We start from the raw sequence: 19,078 nt of genomic DNA, 5'->3' as shown, positions 1-19,078 counted from the left end.
TTGTTTTTGTGGCGCTCTCCCCTCTCTCGGCAGGTCTCCTTTCAAGAAGATCCCCGTGGTGGGTGGGAAGGAGCTGGACCTGCACGCTCTCTACACCCGAGTCACCACTTTAGGCGGATTCGGGAAGGTGAGTGGAAGTTTTAATTCGCTTTCTCCTCCCCCAACTCTCTCGCCGCCCTCGGGGGCCCCGGCGGCGGGCTGGGGGGGTCGGCGCCCGTCTTTCCCTCAAGCCGGGCTGGGAAGGGGGGGAAGGGGAAGGAGGAAGCAGGCAAGGCAGGTTGGTGCCTCGGCCTTGTTGGCGGAGAGCTGGAGCCCGGGGTGGGGGGTGGGGTTGCCGCTTTTCCCAGGGTCCCCCCTCTAGATATTTATTTTTTGGGGGGCCTGCTATCACCCCATGTCTCCTGGAGGGCAGGAGAGAGCGGGCAAGGCGGCGTGTGTGAGGCAGTTTCTTCCGCTTGCGGGTTGTGTGTGTGTGTGGTGTTTCTCCCTCGCGCGCACAGAGAGAGAGGAGACTCTGAGTGCAGTTTTAGTGCAACTCAAAATTAGCGGGCATGTTTAACATCGATAATCGGCACGGAGCTCGGGCTCGGAGATGATCCCGGCGGCCGTGGGGGGGACCAGGCGCTGCCCCGCCAGCCCTTCCCGGAGAGGAATAACAAAAGGGGCAGCCAAGACGGTGTGTAATCAAATAGCCATCTTTAGGCTTCAAGGCTAGGGACAGAAAATGTAGGCCTCAAAAGAAAGGCCTCTGTGTGTCGCGGGAGCTGGCGGGCGGGCTCGGCGGGACGGGGCCCCGGCACCCCTGGGCCGGCGGGGGCGGCCCCCCATCCCGACTCGGCCTGGCTCCTTTTCAACTTCTTGGGGTTGTTTTTTTTTAACGGGCCGCGGGAGGATTTAAAAGCAAGGCGGCCGGAGAGACTCCCGATTGGTTATTGTCCAGGCAGCGAGGACAAAAACAAACCTCTCCACACCGAAATACAAAAAACCCTCACAACCCTTTTCTCGCTCCCCAATAAAATAAATGTTGTAAAATGCGAGGGGAGGAGCGAGATGGGATCGCCACGGTTGCCTGTCAGGGCGAAATAGGGATCCCAGATCCGATGGAAACAAATCCAGAGATCTTTCTCACATTTCTTGGGGTTTTCATGGCAGCCCTTTTTTCTGAGGGTGGCGAGCGACGACGTTGTGCATGTGTGTGGTTTTTGTGCATCTCAGTGTGTTGTTTTTGACAGGTATCTGAGAAGAATCAGTGGGGAGAAATTGTAGAAGAGTTTAACTTTCCCAGAAGTTGTTCTAACGCTGCCTTCGCTTTAAAACAGTATTACTTGCGGTAAGTGTTGATAAGGTCTTCTGCAGCAGTGGTGTGGAACATGGGGGTAGTAGCATTTTGCTCTTTTTAGGGTGTGAAAAATAAGCAATATCTTCTCCTTCATTAAGACATTTCTTTTTAAAAATTGCTGTTGTGTCTCTTGCCAGTTGAAAGTGCCTTTTGCTTTTGTTAAAGGCTATGATGTTTCTGGATTTGTATTATTTTTTATTTACTTCTGCCTGATGCCCAGTGTGTACAAATAGTAGTTGTAGGAAGCTTTTTATTGGTTATTTAACACTGATATCACAGTAAGGCTGGCTATATGAAGCAAATTAATTTTAGTTTTAGCAACTCAGTGTTTAATTGCAAAATAATTAAGTGACATTGCTTGTCTGTTTTTTAAGATGGGATGTTGTTTTACAATTATGTATTTTAAAATAAATGGTAGATGTATACATTCTTTGTCATCAAAGACTGCTATTGCTGAAGGTATGCTTTGGATTACATATAAATTTGAAATGTTGGTTCTATTAAGGGATTTCTGAAGTATGCTGTTGCTGTTACTTGATTTCCCCTCCCCCAATCTTTAGCAATTTTAATTGATGAATGGTTTCATGTAGTATTTACTTGAAGTTCTATATTTTATAATGGAATTGTAGTAATTGTAATATGATGTTGTCTTTCAAATAATACAAATATATATAGCCCATGTTTGTAGATGTTTGTGTCAAGGAATCTATGTGAATTTTTGTTATTTTATTTTAAACAAGTTTAATATTTTGAGTTTCTAATTTAAACTTAAGATGCAAATATTTTCACTTTTCTGTTAGTGTAGGTACAGTCTGCTCTGTTTTGTGACAGGCGGGTTTTAATAATTTTAAAATCTAACTGTAGGGGATTTAGCACTCTGAATTAAGAAATGTAATTTTTGCAGGTGCACTTTCCATTGGTTGTCCTAGATTGACTTCCAGTTTAAAGCTGTAGAGTCACAGCAACAGTGTAGAAGTGGTTATTGAGTTACAAGGAAGTCTGGAAATCCTTAGGCAGAATCAGTTGGAATATAAAGTTGCTGTATGCATGTTTGTGATGGCATATGCTTTTGTTAAAATTTGACTATAACAAGAAATCTCTTGTTTACAAGTGCATATGTGCACCCTTAATTTGTATCTTCACTTCTAAAGGGTTTGGATAACGAGATATTGATATTTTTAAGGATGTTTTGGGGTTTGTTACAGATATTAAGTACTGGAAAAAGCTAATAGAGATACACTTAATAAAAAAACATGGTACATGCTTCTCTTGAGATTTCACTGTAATTCTCCCATATTACTCAAGTTTCAAATGAAACTGCAGCCAAAGTGTGGCACAGAGTTAATTCCTATTAGGAATACAGTCCTATACCCAGATCCCCACTGGGACTTATTTTTGAGCAGGCATGTATAAGATTCCATTGTAACTCATGTGTTAGATCATGTCATCTCTTTATTCCTGATATTCATTTCAGCAGACACACACCTGGACATACTTAAAAATCTAGTTTTGTATTGTTTTTGCTTTTAGGGGGCCCTTGTTAAAATACATGTGTGCCACTGCTGCACTAGGAAATGATCTCTTTGTGGGGTTTTTTTTTACTAACATATTGGCAAAAATAAACTGTATCTGCAGATGACTGTATAATAAGCTGATAAGCATCAATAATTATTGTTTTTGAATTTATGCAGTCATTTTCATAATACTTCAGAACTTTTTTTTAAAAAAAAGAGAATTTGAAGAATTTTAATTTTCTCAATGAGTATAGTATGAGCATCCTATGATTGATACAATTATTTGTTATAATTGATCTTTGTAAGGGCGATTGATCTGGCTTTTAAAGTCTCCAGACCTACCTTTTACCTATAAAGAATTACCTTCCCAACTTTGGCCCCAGATCACTTATGTTGTGATTTTTTCCTCTTATGACTTTGCCTTGTAGGGATGTATAAATCTTTTTTTAATCATGATATGTGGACATACACTGGTTTGTAACTGCAGATTTTCATCTAGAGCACTGGCCTTTGTTTTATTAACATATTCATGAGGGGGCAGATATTAGCCCATTCTTGAACCAATGTCAACATTATCAAACCCTTCCCCCACCCCCGCACCAGCCCAGATGTTTCCTTGCTTTTTTCTTGTTCATGATTTGAGCATGTTTGAAGTATCCTTCCAGACAGAATGATTTTGCGAGTTCCAGGTATACTGAATTGATGTGCTTCACACCTGTAAGCCACAAGGGGACTAGTCCTCAGGGTGGGTGTTGCTAGTCCAGACAGACTAGTATGATCAGTGCAGGAGAGTGAGTTCAAGTACGTGACTGCAATAGTGGCTATGCTACTAATAGGTCTGTGCTTTGCTGAGGAACCTTTTCACATCTGCTGGTTGACTAGCCACCTGCCATGGATGCTTTAGCTGAGATTCCTGCATTGCAGAGGGGTGGGCTAGATAACCATTGGGGTCCCTTACAGCTCTACAATTCTATGATGATCATACAGTATTAGTGTTTCATGCTGCAGTCACTGAAAAATAATATCTGCAACAACAAAAATGTTGTGAGCCCTCAAGTGGGTTTTAAAGCAGATATTAGTGTGATTATTGACAATTATCTATGTGAAGGTATTCACAAACACATGGCCTTATGGACATTGTGGTAATAGAAGCATAGATTTTGGCATTTCTAGTTGTTTAGAGTGAAATGGGAGTAGAAGGCTTTGGTTTACATGTGGTGCAGGTCTCCCTAAGGAGGTGCAGGCAGTTGTCCAGGGAGTGTGATAGAGGCAGAAAATGAAGACATTAAAAGAAAAATGGAGAAGCTTGAAGAAAATAATAATTGGAAGAGATAATCTCCTTTCTAAGACACTGTATAGGAATATTTCTTTAAAATTGTTGCTAGTATCCATCAAACACTGATCTAATCATTTAAGGAAGGTGGATTGAGTCCTATATGCAATAATCTTGTTTCATAATTTGCTTTTAAATGCTTCACTGTTTTTTAAAATGCCAAATTAGTGTTATTTATGTAAGATTGGTAATACAGCCAGTGTATAAATAAACCCAACAGGTATCAGTCAGTGATACCTGTTGGGTTTCTATATGGGAAGCCCATGTTCAAATTACTGCTCACCTATGGAGAAAATTGGTTGGCGTTTCACATTAGCCAAACCTAGCCTAACCTTTTTATTTATTTTACGTGGTGTATATGGTTCTTCTTCTTATTTCATACTCACAACAATCCTGAGAAATGATGACTAGCCCAAGGTCACCCAGTGAGCATCATGGCTGACTGGATATTCAAACCCTAGTCTCCTAGGTCATAGTTCAGTACTCTAACCATTGTACCACACTCACCCTCTAACAGACATTCTCTCAAAACAGACCTTTGAGGTAGATTCTGCTCTGAGCTTTTTGGAGAAGGGGCAGAATATAGCAAACAGTAGAATAAATGTTGGCTTGGCTTACTAATCAGCCATTAAAAAAGTAGCTACTCCTGTATTCTCTGGCATGCAAAGGGGTTTGAGAGACTGGTACAGTATTTCATTTGTGCAGGGTATGGTGAAAGTAGAAACATAGAATTGTAGAGCTGGCTGGGACAACCTAGTAAGAAGGGCAGGGTACAAATATATTATTATTATTATTATTATTATTATTATTATTATTATTATTATTAAAAGGGTACAAATATTATTATTATTATTATTTTATTATTATTATTACTGGAGGTGAAGGGACCACAAGGGTCAACTAAGACACCATGAGTCTCTCCCTTTGCTTGGAAGGGACTCCTGCTGTTCTTATCTGCTCAAAACCTACAGTGGAACTGAGGCTTCTGGAACAGGGATCTGTTTGGTGCTGGATTCCCACTTTGTCAGAGGGCTGACAGAGGGCTTGGGGATCTTTCTCCTTGTGAGCTGGCAAGTGAATTTGTGGGTGCCTCTGAAGAAATAATGGAAAGATGGCTGACATCTTTATTCTGATATAACAACAACATCTAACTTACTGTTTCCATCCTGAAATTATCCCTGTGAGGATTTGTAAACCTGTGTAAATGACTCCTGGGGAATCGCTGTTCACAACTTAAGAAGGCATTTACTTGTCACTTTTCTATTCATCTTGTACATTTATGTGGGCATCCAGTCTCAGACAGTCAGCTGGTGCTAAAGCAATACACAAAGTTAATAGATGCCCAGATAGATGTTTAGATGACTTGACCACTGTATTCTATGCTCTAGTAACTTCCAGATAGAATTACTAGAATGCACCCTATGTGGGGCTACCCTTGAAGGCAACTCACAACCTTCAACTGTTCCAAAATGCAAGAGCCAGATTACTGGCTGGGCTACTATTTACAACTCCCATAACTCCTGTTTAAAAGAGCTGCACTGGTTGCTGGTTTGTTTCTAGACCTGACTCAAGGTACTCATTGTTTAAAGCAAGAACTTAGGCCTCAAATATTTGGAAGGCTTTCTACTTCCCTACATACCCTCTCAGATGTTAAGATGAGGGAGTCCTCTTGGTAGTTGTGTGAGCCTCAGAAGTTGAGGGAGAGGTAATCTTAATGAGGCATTATCTGTGGCAGTCCCTAAGCTGTGGATCTTACTTCTGAGCAGAAAAGTCTAACAGAGCACAGTTTTTAAAGGTGGTATAAAAACCCAGCATTTCAAAAGCATTAACTTTCATGGCCTAAAGTCCTCTTCATCATATACATAAAGGGACTGGATAATAGCATAGATGTAAGGGTGGTTGTTTGTGTTTTAAAAGGAAACACCTCAGTGGAAATTACATTTTTAAGTGATGCACCTTAGTGTTTTCCATGATACTATATAGGGAAGAAGAAATCAATGGTAGCTGTTGAGACACTGGTTTACACAATTACTATTTTCTCTGTCCATCCAGAGTAATGAGTTTTAGGACAGCCACTTTGTGATTTGCAGAGTGGCATTCATGGGAATCCTAGATGCTATAGATTGCATTGTTAGCAGTGTTCTCATTTTAATAAAAAGATTTATCTGGTTTGTTGCATTGGTGCCTAAGGCCTGGTTTGTACATAACAGTGATCCATGGTTTGTTTAGGAAACCACATATTAATCACACATAGTCCCACAGACCGTGAAACAAACCCAGGTTTGTTTGATTTCCAACTATTCTTGTTTTGTTCCTTTGTAACGGCACCCACTCCCAGTGGTCTAAACCACTGAGCCTCTTGGACTTGCTGATCCGGAAGGTTGGTGGTTTGAATCTGCACAACGGGGTAAGTTCCCGTTGCTCTGTCCCAGTTCCTGCCAACCTAGCAGTTCAAAAGCATACCAGTGTGAGTACCGCTGCAGTGGGAAGGTAAGCAGCGTTTCTGTGTGCTCTGGCACTTGTCACAGTGTCCTGTCGCGCTAGAAGTGATTTAGTCATGCTGGCTACATGACCCGGAAAGCTGTCTGTGGACAAATGCCGGCTTCCTCGGACTGAAGCAAGACAAGCGCCACACCCCATAGTCATCTTTGTAGCTTGGTGGGCATCTGGGGTAAGATGTCCAAACCATAATTAAGGAAGGGTGTCGGATTCACATGTAATGCCAAGCCGTAGTTAAATCAAACTAAAAGTTCCTTAGCCAACAACAAACCATGACTTCAGATTCTTGTTTGTTGGCAGTAATTAAACCATAGTTTGTGCATGGTTTAGATGATCTACCAAACCATGGATAGGGTTATGTGTGAAGCAGGCCTTTCCATTCATTGAACAGATCCTTACAGACAGTCAACTGAATGTAGATAATGCACTGTCGGTATAACTAGTGCCATGGAAGTAGGTGTTAGTGGTCGGTTAGTTTCTGTATAAGCAAATATTCAGTTGTCTTTTGTACTATATCCAGAGTGTGTTGTATGGAATAGATGGTAAAGGCAAAGGCACTGTGGTCTAAACCACCAAGCCTCTTGGACTTGCTGTGGAATTGATGAAGCAGAACTTGACTGTAGGGTGGCAGTAGGTGATGTTTTGGTGATATCTCGGAAACAGTTCCTCACTATTTATCCAAATGATTAAAACATAATTAGTGTATCTGAGGTATGCCACTGGGTTAAATGCTAGTTAAAACACATATTACTCAGACTGCTATGAAGATGTTGGTATATGTTGTTGTACGTGTGCCCTTTGTGGTACTGTGGGTTTGTAGGGATGGGTATCTCAACTTGAAACAATAGTATGTAAAGAGGATGATATGTGAATGTTCTGGGGTGATGTTGACTGTATTTCTTTGCCAGGGAAGGTAGTCATGATATCCCAAAGCCCATCGTCATTGTGATGTTTGTATATAATAATTCTATTTCCACAGTTGCTGAGACGGTTTCCTGTGGAAGTTGTCTAATAGAGTTAAGTTTGTTAAGGAAGTCTGTGGTGTCTTTAAAAAGCTTGTTTTGGCACCAGTTATGAAAACCAGACTTTCACTAGGGTCTATGGATTTTTCCCCTTATTACAAAACCTGTTGAAGGAAATTAAGGGGTGATTTTTTAAAGTGATGCTGTTGAGGCATTTACTAGCAACTTTTACTAACAACACAGAAAGAACTGCTCTTAAATACTTGTCATCCTTCAGTCCATGTCAGCATCTGACAAAGCTGGCTTTACCAGGCAATCAAGCTGGCTGCCAGGTTACCCCATATAAAGTCAGTGTAATGTGTAGTGTAGCCAGATTCCTATACAACACAAAGTTAAAAACAACCCACAGGAAGACAAACTGCAGTAACAAGCTCTCAGTAACTAACAAACAACATCTATGAGAAATTGAATGCTTTCACTAAAGAACATTGTCAACGGAGTCAGTTGTGGAAGCAGGTAAATGGCTATGGTTGCCAACCTTCTTACTCCAGTAGGGCTACTATGCCTATGATAATAAGCAGAAGAGTAACAAGTAGCATTTACCTATTGCTGCCTCCCTTTGCTGTATGGTTTCAACTGTTACATAAACATCTGTCAAACATCTTGCAAAGTTGTCCAGCTAGAACATGAAGGCTGGCAATTGTTGGTCTTGCAGTAGGCTTCACTAGTTGTCTTTATGACACTGGGAATTGGGAACACCCTTTCCTCTGCACCTGTTGGAGGGCTGCTTGTGGGGAGGTAAGGCTAGTGATCCCAGGACAGGAATCAGCAATAGTCAGCACCTGCAACACACAGCCTTGACTTCGATTCTCAGTAGATGCTAATGAGTGATTAATACTGGGTGCTGCCATCTAGTCTCTTCCAGTTCCTTTACCTCAGCTTCACTCTGCCTGATGGAGAGTGTAATGACTGAAAATATAATCACATCTCCCATGAGAGTAGTTGAAGGGGAACTCTGTGCATGTCCATTTGTTCTACTGTGATTCTGCAGGACAAAAGCCATCAAGAGTGTTTGGGCAGTAGTAGCAATGGTTGGATCAGAGACCCTGGCATTAACCCTACCCCTTTCTATACAGTGCAGATAGGCACTGCAACCAACAGTTGAACAGTATAACCGGGGCACTGTTTTCATGGGGAGCAGGGAGAAGCACATAAAAGACTGAAATATTTTCAGTAGTCATGGATTGAATCATGGACTCTTCTTTTCCTTCCTTTCCCATGTAGAGTGCTTTGTCCCTTCATCTCTAGTTGAAGGAGTCAAACTCAGAATCTTGTCTGTGTGTCCTAAGGCAAAATATATTTAAAGATTCTTGGAAGAAAAATGTTAGAACAACAAGTACTGTAGAGGAATAACATATTGCTGAGTTAAAGCCCTTTGTGCAAAGTGTCCTTTCTCCATAGTTTCCATAATCAGAATCCCCTTGTATGCTTGACAGGAGGCCAGAGAAATATAGCCTCCTGGTGTACATCATATAGTGTTATGGGCTCTGTGGAAGAGATTTTATATACAGGTCTGGGTGTGCTATGATTTGAGTGCAGAGTTATTCAGAATCCTATGCTTTGTCACAATAGTGTGCACAGAGTGAGGACAGTGTGAGTTCATTGGGGCTGTTTTAAATCGGATCAATACTTTTTCTGGCATAACCTTTTACCAGCGTAATAACCAGGAGAGGGGCTTGAAGATGTTTAGGACTTCCTTTCCTGACTTGCTCCTAATGCCACCCGTATTTGGTCCCTCTGTTGGTGGAGCAAGCAGTGAGAATTTGTCAATATATCCCTGACATCATGTATGCATCAAGACCCCACACTGATATACCTTCAGGCAGTGCAGTTTGAGCATAGGAGTGTGCCGTTGGTATACATATAGTGAGCTCATGAGTTGGTCTTTATGTAGACCACGTCTTTAAGAAGTTAAACAAATGACCACATATTAACGTGCTCCAGACTTCAGTATTTTAATTGCATCATATTAGTGTAAAACTAAACAATTCTTCCTAAAATTGCTTTCATTAGCAGGTGCTTAGAATGAGAAGGACTGACCAAGGTGTCCTTTAATATCCAAACATTTCAGGCCAATAACCACGTGTGTATGAAAATTGCTTCAGTAACCTCATCAGATTTCCAACATGTTACAAGATGACCAAACACCTCACTGAATTTTCAACACATTCCTCTTTATAGATGATTTCGCTTTCTTCGTGTGTGTGTGTGTGTGTGTGTGTGTGAGAGAGAGAGAGAGAGAGAGAGAGAGAGAGAGAGATATTTATTAATATGAACAAGCTTTTTACTTTGACAGTTGCATTCTCACAATGAGGTAGTGGGTTTTAGCTTTATTTAAAATTGGGTGTAGAAGATTGGATGCTCTCAGCATTTTAAAAATTCAGTTTTACATTCTGTTTCCCACCTAAAAAGTTAAACAAAAGAGGTTCTAGTTTAACTATATTGCATTGCACTTCCTGGTAGATGTGGTAATTTTATGATTTGTGGAAGTGTAGTGAGCAGTTAGAAACCAAAGTGTCAGTAACCATTCATGGACTGTACCTGTTCTTGTGATGTGAGCAGCAGCAGTTAATATAATTCCTCTGAATAGGACTTCAGGTTTGATGTTTAAGATTTGCTCAGTTATATTAGCAAAGTGAATTACAAATAGTTGAAGGATTACAAATAAATGAAGGATTTTAAAGAAACAGTGCTGCTGGGAAGCATGCTTTTACATGTTTTGTTATTTGGTAAAAAAAAAAAATAGCATGGGAATGTGAAGGTTGGGAGAAGGTTTCCAGATTAAACGTGTTTTGTGTTTGTTTTTAATGTGGTGATTATTGAGGTCCAGCCCTATAAAGAGTTGTTAACTTATTCATGCATAAAGCTCCATTTGTGGGCCTTCAGGTGAGAATCAGAATCTACAGAAGAGTGTTTATGATCATGTTCTGATTCATTAGCCATACATTTTTAAACTCCAGTTTTTTGCGTTTGTTTTTAATGTCATGATTATTGAGGTCCAGCCCTATAAAGAGTTGTTAACTAATTCATGCATAAAGCCCCATTTGTGAGCCTGCAGGTGAGAATCAGAGACTACAGAAGAATGTTTATTATCAGGTTCTGATTCATTAGCCATACATTTTTTAAACTTCAATTTTTTGTGGCTCGGTGGCTGGTCCTAGGAATGTTTTGAATTGGCACAATTGTACTAGCAATTGTCTGTGGACTAGGGTGTTCAACACGTCACTAAGTTAATACTTTGTGGTTTGGTGTTAACATTAGTTTAATACGGATAGGATTGTTTTTCTTTGCCACTCTTCAGTCTTGTTTTGAAAAGCCATGTTTGGCACAGTTGCACTGGTGGTGTTACTTTCTTGAGTTGTTGCAGCAATAGTGTCCCAGGCATTTGCTGTGCTAGTGCAAAATTGCAGCCAGTACTGTGATTTGGTGGGAAAGGGAGCTGTTCATTCTTGAAAGTATCCATCTTGGATTGGACTCTTAGCCTTCAGCCAGAATTTATCTTCTGAATTTGTAGAAGTTCTGCATTGCAACAGCTACTACAGCACCCAACAGAATGAAGATAAAGCTAAGATTTGCTTTCAAAAATCCAGTGCTTCACCTCCCAGCTTGAGCATTCTATAACCCTTAGGTTGGAAACCAACTTTGCTTCTCCCCAAAAGCAACAACTCAAGAAAGCTTAGAGACAACTGCTTAAGTGGTATACAAATTGTTAAAATAATAATACTGATAGCATTGATGCAACAACTCAAAACAGTATAACAAAAGTGGTTCTCTACCAACAGATACACCAAGCAACAGTAAACAGTGACTTTTTGATTGTAGGCATGCCCAGTTTCCCACCACAGAGGAAGCAGGCAGGCGTCTGCTTGTACTGGGTTCCCTGAGCCTAATCCTCTGCTCTGCAAAAGAACTGAGTTGATAGGTAGATGTTTGATCAAAATAAACATAAGTGAACAGTTTCAGGGTTAGGAAGGGATTGTATGAAATCAGCTATGTGATTTGCAACAGGAGCTGCTAACTTGTGGCTGTCCAGATATTGTTGGACTGCAGCTCTCATCATCGCTGACCATTGGTTGTGCTGACTAAGACTGATGAGAGTTGGGAGGCTGAATAAGATCTGCAGGGTTACTAGTTACTCGCCCCTACCTTATTGAGTATAGAAATAACTTGCTTTCATTTAAAAAAGTATTTCTTTTGTACCTGCAGCAATAAGTGTGGATTTATTTTTTAGGCTTTTAGGGAAATCTAAAATATATATACAGTAATGAATTATTATAGTTGAACTTGGTTTAACCATTTCCAGTGGCAGTTTACTATATAAAACTTAGGAAAAACAAGATTATAGTAAGAAAGTTGAGGGAGATATAATAATAGTAAAAATGATAGAACTAAACTGAGGACATAGTGATAAAATTCTTTAGTATGGCACATTGGATTTGGTTAGCTAGGAATTGAGTAATACATTGTCAAATGAACTTTATGTTTAAATGTGCAAAGTTAAACCTGATCCTACAGTGAATTCCTACATCTTGCAAATGCCCTTATAAAGCAGGTGGTTTTATAATGTGTCTGTGGTATATGAACTGAAAATAGCAAATATATATGCATTTTAATAAAAGCAGCCCCACATTTACCCAGGATAGAGATGTCAGGACTCAAGCATGAAATTGAAAATATTGTTGTTGTTGTTGTTGTTAAATTTCTATACAGTGGTGCCTCGCAAGACGAAATTAATTCGTTCTGTGAGTTTTTTCGTCTTGCAAGTTTTTCGTCTTGCGAAGCACGGTTTCCCATAGGAAACGGTTTTAAGAAAAAGGAAACAAACTTGCAAGACGTTTTCGTCTTGCGAAGCAAGCCCATAGGGAAATTTGTCTTGCGAAGCAACTCAAAAAACGAAAAACTCTTTCGTCTTGCGAGGCATTCGTCTTGCGAGGTACCACTGTACTGTTCTTCATCAGAGGATCACAGGGTGGCTTACAAATATAAAACACAGAAATGCATAACATAGTAAGAAACAAAAACAATACCCCCCCTTTCAGTAGTTGGTCTCCTGATTTCAGACTGCTTCTCTGCCCATTAAAAATCTAGTGCATGAATACCACTATATCGACCTGTATGTGCCCTGTGCCCCAGACTGTGTTCTGGTGTTCAGGTAGAATGTGTGTGTTTCATTATGGTATGTGGCTTATTTCTATGCATTGCTCCTTCTTGCTTGTGCTACAATATTCTCTGCCCCTGCTACCTCACTGCTTCCTGTCTCTTTGCTTAATCTCTTCTTGCCTGCTGCCACTTCTGCTTCCATGCTTTGGTGGCTGAAGCAAACATCCCCAGTAAATGTATTTGAGGAATCCATGGTGTAGTTGAAGATGGCTCTTCTGAACTTGTTGTCTGCTACATGTAATGCACTGTTTCAAGAGGAAAAATGGCCCTAGTCAGTGCATCTAGGTAGCATTGGTGGCACTGGTGACTAACATAGTAATCTCACTACTTTGTGTCAATTGGCATTTAAAAGTTAATTTACATGGGAGGAAGTAAATGAACAGTGGGTGAAGGGAATATGCTAGTAGTACCTGTTTTCTTACTAACCATGGTGTTTGGTTATAGAGACGAGCCCTTAAAGGTGCAATCCTATATCCATATATCTGGTCAGTGATCCCCATTGAACTTGCTGCAGCTTAAATCTATATAGACATGAACAGGATTGAACATAAAGGATTTTGCATCACAGGGGTGATACTTCTAAATGGTACTGTGCCATGTTGCACATGAAAAGTTTCTTATACAGTTCAGTAGTTATAACTACTGGTAGTACTGGTAGTAACTATGGTGGATTTTGATCTTGCAAGTGTACCTGGCAGGATGTAGCTGGCATACTGCTGGAATTGTTGTCAAAAATAGTAATATTTTTGAAAAAAATGTTTGACAACCCACCTTGATTTTCTTCATCCTCACTTTATTCCCTCCTTCCCCTTTACTCAATATTTAACTTTTCATTTAGATTGCAAGGCTGTTGACAGGGCCTTCTCTTGACCTAGCATCTTTAGGCATTTAATAATAGTGAGTAAAGTGCCATGCTTTCTCCAGGCATGAAATGGAGACACTGTAAGTCATAGGTAATAGGCAGTGTGAGGTAGAAAGGCAAAAACTTTAATCCCCACTCTCCGCCTTCCATGGAGTACATATACAGTATTACATAGACAGAAGCAATGTAAGCTTTGAGAACGTAACTGTAGTTTGAAGTGATGTACACGAATCCATTGTAACAGGAAATAAGGGACGTAACACTTTTTCTTGTGACTCTTTACATGTCTGCACCACAGATTAAATTGATTAGACTCAGTTTTAAGGTGTTGATGTAAACATAAAGCCCCAAGTGACTTGAGACCTAGATATCTGATAGCGTGCCCACCCCCTTGTATTATACAGTATGGCACCTAGATTGTTGGGATGGAGGACTTCCCATAGTCCACTGGTGAGTACTGTTCATTTTCTTTGAACTTAAGATAGGGCCTTCTCAGAAATTGCACTCTGATCCTAGAATTCTCCTCCCCTTGAGGGCACAGTTGACCTAATTGCTGATGGGTGTAAATCAGGAATGTAAACAACCTATCCCCCCTCCCATTCCAAACCATTCATATGTGACTTTCATTATGAATAAGAAATATCAATTGATTTACAGCATATAGCATGGTTATTTGCGTGATAGTTGCAGTCCAGGTCAGTGTAGTGTTTACCATTAGGTTAAAGCCTTAGTTCAGTGGTGAGGAACCTTATAAGCCCAAGGGCTGAATTCCCTTCCGTGGACCCTATACCCGCAGTGGGTGTTGAAAATTAGCCATGTGCGGTGCATTTTGCACTGGGCTATCTGCCACTTGCGACTAAGTGAAGATGCCTGGGTGCCAGGATGGCGCCTGCCATCTGGAAGTGCACACCTGGTGATCATTGGATGTTGACTGTTTTCACACACTAATACTTCATCCTGTAGAATTCTGTTGGTTATATTTTATCTGCACAATCAGAATGAATCTCAGGAACCAAAATGCTTATTCGTGCAGCCTGAGAATGGACAACATTATAGCTAATTGTTGTAGCTTGTCTTCACTTATGCTACCCCATTGTCCTGCTCATAGTTGTGAAGAATATTCTTACGTTATGAGTGGTCCATGTCACCATTAAGAAAAAGAGGTAGAAATAGGGCAGTATATATGTTGACTGTCCCTGGATAAAGTGACCTTTCTTCCTCAGGTAATCAAAATTCTTAACCTAGCTCAAGGTGGTCATCTAAACTCGCCAGATGTTGAACTGATCATCAGTCAGTTCATCATTTGAAAAATAAGACACTTGGAGCCGTCTTGCCCAAAAATGACAGCTAGACATTCCATTTTGGCAACTGTAACCCTAGTTTATGATCCACTTGGCACCTAGCTTATATATCTGAGATTCTAACACTGCTAATGAAGGAGGTAGAGCTTTGTACAGCAGGCTAGTTTCTACACACACTCTTCTTTAAGCTCCATCCAGGCAAGCAAGGACCCACTCCAGGCAGGTGAAAATACTTGTGGGTGCAAAGCAGAGCCATTGAGACATGTGACATGGGGAGAGGAGTGTGGCAGTGGAGGGATTGTGAGCTGAGGAGAGTCCTGTGGGCCATGTGGTGAGAATTGGAGGGCTGAATTTAGTCATTGGGCTTAAGATTCCTCACTGCTGGGGCCTTGCGTCTCTGTTCCTGGGATCCAAATCCAATCTAAAGGTGCTTATATGAGAATCTGTAAAGTTGAAGCTGAATTTCTTCTATATGTCATGGTTGCAGCCATGTTCGTTTGTTCACAGCTGCCCTGTTAATGTCTAAAGCAGGGAGAGCAGGAGTCTTAATTTTTTCAGCAAACCATTTGTATTGCTGATGGAGAGCTGACCTTACCTTGCTTTATTGCTTGTAGCACTTTCCTTCCAGTCTGGCTCACTTCCTACAGCATAGCAGGGCTAGATGAGAGTGCCTCCAGCGATGGAGCATGTGGAGGTAAGATGAGGAGAATGCTGAGGGATCCTTACATATCCAAATTTTGTTGTAAAGCAACAACTTGAATTTCAGCAAGTCAAAATTCGAAGAGTAAGAATGGCTGTCCCAGTCTCTCAGTTTCGCCTTAACAAAATAACGGTTTCTGGTTTTTCCCCAGTACAGTGGCACCTCGGGTTAAGTACTTAATTTGTTCCGGGGGTCCGTTCTTAACCTGAAACTGTTCTTAACCTGAAGCACCACTTTAGCTAATGGGGCCTCCTGCTGCTGTCGCGCCGCCGGAGCACGATTTCTGTTCTCATCCTGAAGCAAAGTTCTTAACCCGAGGTAGTATTTCTGGGTTAGCGGAGTCTGTAACCTGAAGCATATGTAACCTGAAGTGTATGTAACCCGAGGTACCACTGTACATTTTTTCTTTGGGACAAACTTGTACAGCACCATAAGAGAACAACAAAATTATTAGAAGTCTAGCAACGTTTCCTAGTGAAAAGATGTTAATATGTGTAGTTGGGCTTATTATGTAGTTATTAGCATGAGAGCAGCTTCCATAAATGTGAAAGTGGAAATACATTAGAGAAAATTGGCTGACTAGAGTACTACAGGTAGATGTAGCTGAGATCAACAGTATGAAATTTAACAAAGGAGAGTTTAAACCAAGAAATAGGGCAGTAGTTTAAAAGCAGGTTCTACTGAATTGTGAAATCAAATTGCAAGCAAAATGTTACTGACTACGGGACGTAAAATTACACTGGACATATCACGAGCCATTCTTTTGCATGAAAATGGACTTAGAGTACACACATTTTAGGAGTGATTTAATGAATTATTCCTTTTTGCATATTTTTGTTTTTAGGTTAACTCTAAAGCATTGAATCAGATTTGTTACACGCTTCCCAAATATGTGTGATATTTCTGCCTATATGGAATAAGAATGGATGTCTTTCCCGCATAGCCTGTTATAACCAAGGCTATCTTTGAGCCCCCTGTCACAACTTAATTGGTATAGGACAGCAGCATGCTAATTATAACTGCACATGTGAGCCTAGTTAAAGTTTTGACTGGAAGCATTTTTTCCTTCATGAACTGATAGGGGAAAACAAATGGAAAAACTAGTATGGCTTTATAGTGCCAGCTGACATGTATTCTTGTAGCACAAGGACCAATCATTTGATTGGAAGAAATTAGTGGTGAGCAACATACTGCCTCTTGAGATAACTTCTTAGTTATTTTTTAAAGGCCTGGTTTGCGTAACATGGAAAGCCAAACTATGGCTTTACCAGGATTTCACAAATATTCAAGATTGCTGCTGCTTTCCCCAACCCTGGCCCTTTTCACTGCTATGCTGAACTAAGCCAAAGTTTGGCTTAGAGTGTTGTCTGAACATGCACGTATGGGATTGTTACTACTGTAGCCCATGCTTTTCAATCGTAATCTTTATTAGTGTCTCAGGCTCTTAAGTCATTTGGAGGGGAGTTGTTCCTTTCTCTCGGCCTAGGCATAGTGGGAAAATATTTTGAATCTAGTAATATTTTACTTCCCTTGAACATTTCTTATCGATTATGATATGGCTTCTTGATGGTAAACCTGTTTTCAGTATATAGATATATACACACACCTGATTTTAGCAAGGCTTTTTAGTGTTTTGATATTTCAAAATGTCAAAATTTAGGTGAAAAGTTTATCCTAGATGTTGGATAAGCCCAGTTGGTAGTGATATCACTGAAGCAACAGTTGATAATGTAACTGGCACACATTGTTGCTCTGTCTTTGGTCAAAGGTGAGATAGAATGGAATGAATTCTTATTGCTGCTGCTGCTGTTTTATTTGTATGGAATTTATGTTGCTTGGTCTTTAACATTATTATTCATTTTTTATTTTAATTTTGTGCATTTCTGTCCTGGGGCATCTGGGCAGTCTGTAAATATGGCAAATAAACTGATTTGGCTGCATTCCTCAACACACTTACCTACAAATAATTCCCAGTGAAGCATACTTCTGAGGACTGTACATTGTATTTATTTCAACTTGCTACATTATAAATTTGAAACCAACTAAAGTAAGATGACATGTTCTAAACTAAAGTAAGATGCCTTGTTAGTTGAGCAGCGGCATGAGGCTGGTCTACTAGACAAATCTATCACTTCTTACCCTCGTTGGTTATTATTTTTCTTTAAGTTTTTGTAGAATACTTTCCATTTAATGAATTTGCTGAGTTTTTCGACTTACGATTGGCAGGAAAAATATTCAGCATTGAACTAAGAGCTTTTGGCAGAGATGGATATATTTGATCAGATTTCATTGCTTATGGAAAAAATATAAAAACTTTTAGGAGACAGGAAATGAATGTATGGCAGAGAACTGAGACAGCTAACATTGTGTTCTTCTGATGTTTTGAACTACAACTCCCATCAGTTTCAGCAGCATAATAATCAAGGATGATGAAAGCTGTAGTCTTCAACCTCCAGAGGGCTTAATGTTGGATACCCTGGGAAAGAATATTGCATAAGATATTGCATTACAAGAAATGAAAAGGGGGGGGGGAGTTCAATGGGTAAATTTATGTTATATTGTAACCAGCATATACAATATCCGAATGTTAAAAAATGTCCTAGAAGCAATTTACTGTGATTAATAGATTATTATTGTAATCAAGTTGTTGTTCAGTTCAAACTATAGTTTTTTTTATTTATATACAGTCTCTATGAAATCAGTTGGTTTGTAAAGTATATAGTGTGTGAGAGATATTATTTTATTGTTTTCCTCACTCCTGTCCAGCCCATGATGACAGAGCCTCTTCCTTAAGAGTACAGAACAAACCTTTATTGAGGCAGAGAGGAGAGAGGGGCTGAGCATCGGCTCTCAGACTAGATGACAGGAAAGGTGAGGCCAGTCAGACTAGAAGCAATGGTCTAAGGAGTCCAAATCAGGGCAAGGAGTTCAGAACTTCATGGAAGCAGTGGAGTTGTCCCAGTGGGTTGGCACGTCCCTCTCTTCCCACTGCCACACTTTTTAAACAGTGGAACAAAGTGAGCTCACTCATAAGACTCTTGTGCCTTGCAAGACTTTTGAGCAAACTTACAATGACTGATTATTATCAAGTTTCATGTTTATTACTTCAAATGAACTTGCATTGAAACAATAGTCCTACTTCCAAATAAATTTGCTTAGGGTCACTGTGAGGTTCTGTAATGCTACATGATTACAAATGCTGGTTTTTGCATAGCCTCACTGTCGATATCACTGTGTTTTAGTGTGGCGTAAAATTTATTTACTTTGAGATGGTATATTCAAGTAGTTAGTTTTGCTGGGACATGTCTTGGAAAACTAATTTTGCTTAGTAACAGTAAATTATCACTG

General features: G+C 40.2%; 1 protein-coding gene across 6 annotated transcripts in view; it reads left to right on the top strand.

The window, feature by feature from the left end:
- Positions 1-19,078, top strand: part of ARID2 (AT-rich interaction domain 2) — a 105,474-nt gene that overhangs the window by 15,829 nt on the left and 70,567 nt on the right. For 4 of the 6 annotated variants that reach the window (XM_083463233.1, XM_083463230.1, XM_083463234.1 and 1 more), the window contains 2 exons: positions 34-127; positions 1,233-1,330. In XM_083463233.1, coding sequence (XP_083319359.1) covers positions 34-127; positions 1,233-1,330 — 192 coding nt within the window. Of the gene's footprint in view, positions 1-33; positions 128-408; positions 677-1,232; positions 1,331-19,078 lie in introns of those variants that run through there. The other 2 variants (XM_083463232.1, XM_083463235.1) reach the window with 2 other exon arrangements.

The sequence above is a fragment of the Podarcis liolepis genome (assembly GCF_965112155.1).
Source record: "Podarcis liolepis genome assembly, chromosome: 10".
Classification (NCBI taxonomy): domain Eukaryota; kingdom Metazoa; phylum Chordata; class Lepidosauria; order Squamata; family Lacertidae; genus Podarcis; species Podarcis liolepis.
The sequence above is the reverse complement of the archived record's forward strand: the minus strand, read 5'-3'. Positions and strand labels throughout refer to the sequence as shown.